We start from the raw sequence: 7,571 nt of genomic DNA on the forward strand, positions 1-7,571 counted from the left end.
GGTTGGAGCAGACCTCCAGGATCACCAATCCATGACCACCATGCCCACTCAGACAACCACAGCATCATCAGGCTTCGAAAAGACTTCTGAGATCCCCCAGGCCGACCCCAACCACCCCTCCATGCCCAACAGCCACGTCCCCAAGTGCTGCAGCTGAACACAGAGGCTGTAGCCAGTAAAGGGAACGCTGGGGAAAGACTTTAGGAAGCCAAGCAAGATCTCTTCACTCATTTACAGCACAGTAAGAGCAGATGGGTCAGCAGGGGTGAGGGATCCCACCAGGCACTGCATGCTCTCGCCTTGCCATGACCCTCTCCAAGAGCTCCCAAGCCCCGAGGTGCACAGGGAGCGTGGCTGGAGCTGATAACAACACGCTTGATGTGAATTCCAGGTAAGCAGCTCGCATTCTGGGTTCACAAGAGGAAAATTAGGATTGTAAAAAAGGGATTTGCAGTCTGTTTCAAAATCCTACCTCTTCCTGTGCATAAATCCAAAGAATGCGCAAAATAAGTAAAGTCCCTTGGCTGGGGCTGCACCATTTTACACGAGATAAAACATAAATGGAGCCAGGCAGAGAAGGGAATGAGCCAAAGGAGTTCCTGCTGGTTGCCACATTTTTGTGTGTTTCAAGGTTAAAAAAAAAAGGGGAATTCCAAAAAAAACAAAATAAAACAGCTCTGCAATGAAACAAGCACGTGCAACATCCCCAGGGCTGCCCCAGGAGGGGGAATGGGCAGATCTGAGCCCTGACAGCAAAGCTGCTTCCCCAAATCTCACCCTTCCATGCACAACCATCGTGAGCATCCAACTGTTGGAGGAGCCCCTTCATCCCACGGGGCTGCACTGCACGGCTGTGTCAACCCCTTTGAAGCTGCCATATTGCCATGTGCCATATTGCAGCTTCGAGGCCAAGGTGCCCAGAAGACACAGCAGTGAGGAGGCTCACCCTTTGACGTAGATGTCACTCATCTTCTCCCCGGTGATGCTGAGGTCGTCGAGGATGACATCCTTGGTGTTCCAGATGATGCAGCGCAAGTAGAACCTGGATGTGGGATTGAAATGAGACAAGTGGGAACCTCAATTTAAAGCCCTCCCAGCAGCCTGGCTGGGCTACTCAGCTGCTTAACCTGACATCTCCAAGTCCCCTCTTCTTCCATCACAAGGAGAAGGTGCAGGAGCCACCACCACACTGATAAAGAAACAAGAAGCCAACGCTGCACCGATGGACCAAACCAACTGGGAATGGAAGACTGCTCACCTCTTGGCTTTGCGTGGTGTGATGTTGAAAGGGGGGCCAGGCTGACCCAAGGATTTTGGAAACAGGTCCACCCACATCTGTAGTTTTCCCTGGAAAGAAAAGAGGTGAAGCGCGGTGGGCCTCCTGGCTGGGTGAGCTTCAGTCCTCAGCAGTGGCTGCAGGAAATACCACGTGCTCCCTGGTTTCCTCACTGAAACTACAGGTTCCCTACCAGAAAAGCATCATTGAGCGCTGCATGAGGATTATTTCAGTGACCCTTGGGCATGTATTAATGGCCTGAGATGCATCAGAGGTCATTCTGGACTAGCGAAGCTGCGCTCTAGGTTTGCTCTCCAAGGCTGAAGATGTCTACAAAGAGCTGACTGAAGGGAGGTGCGTGTAGGGAGCACAAGCAGCTCACTGCTTTTCCTGTGTCACAGCAGCTGCCCCCAGCTGAACAGCTGCTCTATGGGTTTCTGACCATCGGATGGAGGATGGGACGAGGGGGACAGGATCTCACTCTGCCTTCACACTGCCCTTCCAGGGAGGGAGCAGCACAAACACAGACGAAATCTCAACAGAATTGAGACACGGAGGAAACACCCTCAACCAAAAGGTGGGCAGCTGGATCATCTGGTCCCTGATGGTTGGGCCTGACGGTCTCAGAAGTCTCCTCCAACCTTAACGATTCTCTGACTGTACAAGTGGGCACAGCAGGGATGGGTTGATGGCAGGCTTAGAGGTCTTTCCCAACCTTAACGATCTGTGATTGCATCAGTGGGCACACTAACTGGACTCGATCATCTTAGAGCTCCTTCACAACCTTAACGATGCTGTGAGCAGGCGTGGTGGGGAGATGGGTTGATGGTTGGACGTCCAACCTTCATGATTCTGTCATTCAGTGATCCTTTGTCCCCACGGCTGCCCCCATTGTGACAACAGCACGTGGCAGCTGTGAGCTGCAATGTGACCCAACGGCCAGCTGACAGCAGGCACCTCCTGCCTCTAATCATGAATTCCAGGGGGTGAATTAAGGTGGAAAAACATTAGAGCAGTTGCCGGGGCATTTATGGCTGCTGGCAGCTTCCCTCTCCCATGCTGGACTGGTTAAAAATGAACCAAAAGAGGCGGTTCTGCAGAACTGGCTGCATCAACCAGTAAGAGAGATGAGGACAAATGGCTTTGCTCCCTGGGAAGAAGCATTTTTTGATCCAAATGCAAAAAGTGCACGTGCATGCTAGTGAAAGGGGCTAGGCTATGTACAGATACCTGACTTGTGACTGATTTTGGACAGAAGCCCACGTGGCTTTTGTCTGGCTAAAAACAGCCACTCTGCCATGGCACCGAGACGTTACACCTCCGGCGTCTCCTTCCCACTGCACTGCCGAAGGAGCCTGCAGGATCCTTACCATTTTAGAGCAACTTCAGGCTGCCCCAGCACTGGGTTAAGAAGCAGAGGATGCTCCCAGCCACGTCCCAGCCCACAGCACTGCTCACCTGCTCGATCTCTGGCTGCAGGGGGCTGTAGAGGGGCCGGGTCTCCACGTGCTCTGGCACCAGCCCTTGTTTCCGCAGTGCGTGCAGGGCCAGCCGCTCCTCTGCTGGCCCCAGGTGAGGGTTGTGGGGTTTGCCATCCTCTGCCAAATGCAAAGCAAGAGCAGTGTTATGGCAGGGGAGCAAGCAGCACTATCCCTCTCTTGCAAACACTGCAAGGACCGCGTTGAAGCAGAAAGATTTGGGGTTTGGTTCCGCTCGCGGTGCCTCCAAGGCTTCAACCAGCCCAGAATCACAGCAGCTGGGGTTACACCACGGCCCCCACAGCCATAACCCCATGTACCCACCCCAACTCCATCCCTCTGTTTCCTTTCCTCCTCACAACTCCCAGTCCAACCCACATTGCTGCCATCACCAGCAGACGTTGTCCAGTGCGTGCTTGAAGCCCTCAAGAGACAGCGAAGGCTCAGCTGCCTTCCTACAGCCGGGTAGGTTGGCTATCAGGAGGGATTTCTGCATGGATAGGGCACGGAAGCACCGTGCCCAGGGGGTTGGGGGAGTCCCCATCCCTGCAGGACAGGAGGATGTGGCACTTAAAGATGTGGTGCGGTGCAGATGTGCGGTGTGGGGTGATGGTTGGACTCAACGGATGGATGGATGGATGGGTGGATGGGTGGATGGGTGGATGGATGGGTGGATGGGTGGGTGGATGGGTGGATGGGTGGATGGGTGGATGGGTGGGTGGATGGATGGATGGATGGATGGGTGGATGGATGGATGGATGGACGGATGGATGGATGGATGGGTGGATAGATGGGTGGATGGATGGGTGGATGGATGGGTGGGTGGGTGGATGGGTGGATGGGTGTGGATGGGTGGATGGGTGGGTGGATGGATGGATGGATGGATGGGTGGATGGGTGGATGGATGGATGGACGGATGGATGGATGGGTGGATGGATGGATGGATGGGTGGATGGATGGATGGATGGGTGGATGGACGGGACCCTTCCCAACTCCACAGCTCTACAATCTAAAAGCAGCCAAGATCCTTGGCTGGGTGATGAGATGAGCTCCATGCAACGTCCTGCTCTGCTGGGTTTGAGGTGACAGTCAGAAAGGAGAGGACGGTGGGTCCTGGTCCCCACGGCCATGCTGGGACAGCTGTAGGACCTCACCAGGACGGCTGCTCACAGCCACAGCACTTCAGGGCCGTGCACCTTTGAGGACCTTTGAAATGAAATGCGTTCCATAAATACTGCTGCAGCTCTGCAACCTTCAGGTGATGTATCCCAGCTCCTTTCTTGGCAAGATCTTGAAGTGGTTAACTTCAGACAGATGGGCCATTTCCCAAGCAGTGGAAACCTGGTATGTGTGTGTGTGTGTGTGTGTGTGCACGCAGGAAAAGAAAAAGCCCCTCTCAGAAAACAACAAATGTGGGGGTTATGGAATAACGGTTCGGCTGCAGGGCTTGTAAAATCCATGCTCTCGTGTTTAATAGCCTCACTTTATACCACCAGGTTCAGATCTGACACCGCTCCACACACACAGCTGGTTTCCAGATCTCCTCGAGGTCAAGCATCAGACTTTGTTCTGTTTTTTTTTGAACTGATTGCCATTAAAGCAGAGGAAGGTGAAAGGCAGGGGCTGGGAGAGGGGGGAAGACCCAGCTCGCTTAACACCTCCCCAGCCCTCTCTGAAAGCCTTTCACTTAACAAAAGGCTCTGAAGGAACCCTGGCTTCCTCCTGTGCCGGCATCACAGATTTGTGCCCTGATCCCAGGGCACAGGTGGGCATCAGCCCTGGGCCGTGCTGCCCAAAGTGCAGCTCCTGGGCCTGGCCAGGGAGGTCCCACCTCCACCCTGAGCCCCACCTGCCCTTCCTTCTGCCTCTGGATCCCATGGGATGGGCACCAGTGGATGCTCAGGGAATTTCAGGCATTCACGTTTGTGGGCTTTTGGAGCAAAGCAAAAGAACGTCTCTGCTGCATTGGGTGGCATCTCCTTCAAGGTGTGAGCTGCAGCGCGCTGGCATCGTGTGGGACATGGTCTCCCCCTAGCGACCCCAGCCCCAAATCACACGGGCTGATAGAGCAACCTGGGCTAGAGCTTGTCACCAAGGGCACGATGCTCCCAGCCGCTCAGGGGAAGGCTGAGGCTGTGGTTATGGTGGATCATAGAACCACAGAATGGCCTGGGTTGCAAAGGAGCACAATGCTCATCCAGTTCCAACCCCCTGCTGTGTGCAGGGTCACCAACCAGCAGACCAGGCTGCCCAGAGCCACATCCAGCCTGGCCTCGAATGCCTGCAGGGATGGGGCATCCACAGCCTCCTTGGGCAACCTGTGCCAGTGCCTCACCACTCTTAAAGTGAAAAAATGGGAGGCTTGGGTTCAACCCCCCCAACACCACCCTCTGCTCTGGGTGAAGGGAATCCACCCCCAGCCCCACAGCAGCCCCATACCCAGCTCGGAGAGGATGTACTCCTGGTCGCGGAAGATGAGCCGGTCGGACGCGTAGGTGGGAGCCTTGCAGTGGTGCTGCAGGGAGAAGAGGTGGAGCAGCTGGGAGGGACGGAGCTGATCTCGCCACTGGTTGGGCCCAGAGCTGGAACCAAATAGGAGAAAGCAGCAGTTCAGCACAGGGCAAAGAACCTCCAACCTCAACGAGGTTGGTGAGAGGGGCTGCGCGTCCCAGCAGTGTCCGCTGAGCGCCCCAACAGCCCCCCAGACCCAACCCAGCTGAAAGCAGGGCACCCATCACCCCGAGGGCTGAGGAACTGCCCCAGGGTCACCTGGGCACCACAAAGCCTCAGCAGCTGTGGAGCTCCACAGCCTGCAGGGATACCCACACGCAGTAGGTCTGGGGAAGCCCACAGCGTGCCCCGTATTTCGACAGGAACCGGTTCTCCAGGTCGATGACGGTCTCCCCAATCTTCTCATCCTTGGACAGGAGGTCATAGTCGTAGAGTGTGACCTTCAGGTCCTTCTCCAGGGGCAGAGTGCAGCTCAACTCGAACATCCTATGCCACGGGAACAGAGAAATCAGCGAACCACAGAAAACCTCCAGTAGGAAAGGACCCATAAGGATCATCAAGTCCAAACCCTGGCTCCGCACAGCAGCACCACCTGAAAATCAGACCACAGATGTCCACGGGATGGGGGTCATGCTGCTGAACCAAACTGCCCCACCAGGAAGGTGCCACCACTGCACACCTTTGCCCCACGGGTTGGTGTGATGGCTGGACTTGAAGGTCTTTCCCACCCTAGCTCTCTCTACGACTCTATCGGTGCTGCGCTGCACTGCCTTCGCTGGTGGAGATGCCATCAAGCAACTATGAGCAAGCTTTGGTCTTCCTTAGTTTCTCCATCTGCTAATTGGTGCAGCCTCTGCAACATCCAGGGGAAAAGAGCAGGAACTGAGAGCCCTCATCGCCACGGGGTGAGACTGGGAGCTTTGGAAAACCATCTCCTCTTTGAGCCCAAAGGGCATCAATCTGAAATAAGGGTCAGCATGGGATGGGCCATCCCCAAAGCCTCCTCACCCTCCTCTGCTGGTCCCAAGCTCTGTATTTTGTGCTGTTTCCTCTGCCATCGCTACACCAACGTAACACACAGCAAACCTTCCTCTCCTTCTTCAAATACAGGGTGACAAGAGACGAAGTACCAAAGCCCTACCAAAGCATGACATCCAATGCAAACAGAGCCATTGGCCACGGGTGTTAGAGATGGGGAAAGGACACAGGGCGACAGGACAGCCCGGGTCTCTCCCAGCACCACCAGGATCCTCCACTTTGCAGCCCCCAACCAACCCACAGCAGCCTTTAAGGAGGGGAAGTGAGCCATTATGCCACCAATTAAGAGCGCGGGAGGAGCTGGGGGTCAGCAGAAAGTAATTAGCCAGAGCTGGAAGGCAGCCAGGGGGAAAAAGCTCATGAAAAGGGAGGTTTAACAGCCGCCAGCAGCCGGGACCTCGCTGTTACACCGCGCTGTAAAGGCTGGGTGGGAGGTGAGGCCGCCGTCTAGACGGCCCATGGCTGGGAGCCAGCTGCTGCAACAGGGGATGTGCCCCTCTCCGCCCCTTGGGAAAACAGAGCTGCCCTCTCTGTTCAGTCAAAGAGGAGAGAACTTGTCTACCCATGGAGTCCTCCAAGCCCTCACCAGGATCCCCACCATCATCCTCATCCTTTTTGCTCACTGCCTTTGGTGACCATCCCACTCCCCCTCTTTTTTTGGGGGGGAGGGGGGAGAAAGAGACACAGCACTGACAGCCTGAGCTGCTGAGACCCCGAGGCGGCCAGCTGGACTTCACACACCATAGGGCCTGCAGGCATTCAGGGCCAGGCTGGATGTGGCTCTGGGCAGCCTGAGGCTGCTGCTTGGTGAGCCTGCACACAGCAGGGGGTTGGAATTGGATCAGCACTGTGCTCCTTTGCAACCCAGGCCGTTCTGTGATTGTTTGAACCACTATCCTGAAACGCAACGCCCTACACAACGTCCCAGCTCTTCAAGAAGACCCTACAGGCACGTGGAGGCTGACCACCAGGCTCTGCCCGCTCCCCACCGTGCCTTCCAGCCCTAAGGAATTTCCTTTTTCTGAAATCAACCTTATTTTTTGCTTGTTATCCAAACTACCACGGGGTGAACGATGACATCAAGTACTTTGGTGGGTCAGACTGAGAGCCAAGAGCATGGAAGGCATGCGAAGCTCTGGCCAGAGCCCAGCTCTATTCCCTCAAAAGGACACAGAAACCCCACGAAATCCATGGAGAACCAGAACTTACTTTCCAAAGACAGGCTCCAGCGTAGAGGGGACGTAATTTTCTTGGTCGTTTATGGATTT

At 55.3% G+C, this 7,571-nt stretch overlaps 1 protein-coding gene across 1 annotated transcript in view; it reads right to left on the bottom strand.

Moving 5' to 3' along the window:
- LOC122191690 (dysferlin-like) overlaps window positions 1-7,565 on the bottom strand; it is a 25,315-nt gene extending 17,750 nt beyond the window's left edge. The window contains exons 1-6 of the mRNA XM_042892060.1: window positions 7,513-7,565; window positions 5,581-5,751; window positions 5,194-5,336; window positions 2,735-2,874; window positions 1,259-1,347; window positions 947-1,042 (exon numbers count right to left, since the gene is read on the bottom strand). Of these exons, the coding sequence (XP_042747994.1) occupies window positions 947-1,042; window positions 1,259-1,347; window positions 2,735-2,874; window positions 5,194-5,336; window positions 5,581-5,750 (638 nt within the window). The 5' untranslated portion in view covers window position 5,751; window positions 7,513-7,565. The remainder of the gene's footprint in view (window positions 1-946; window positions 1,043-1,258; window positions 1,348-2,734; window positions 2,875-5,193; window positions 5,337-5,580; window positions 5,752-7,512) is intronic.
- Window positions 7,566-7,571: the final 6 nt, after the last annotated feature.

Source organism: Lagopus leucura, unplaced genomic scaffold (assembly GCF_019238085.1).
Source record: "Lagopus leucura isolate 7727_CA_CO unplaced genomic scaffold, USGS_WTPT01 139-13_obj-0_obj, whole genome shotgun sequence".
In the NCBI taxonomy this organism is placed as follows: Eukaryota; Metazoa; Chordata; class Aves; order Galliformes; family Phasianidae; genus Lagopus; species Lagopus leucura.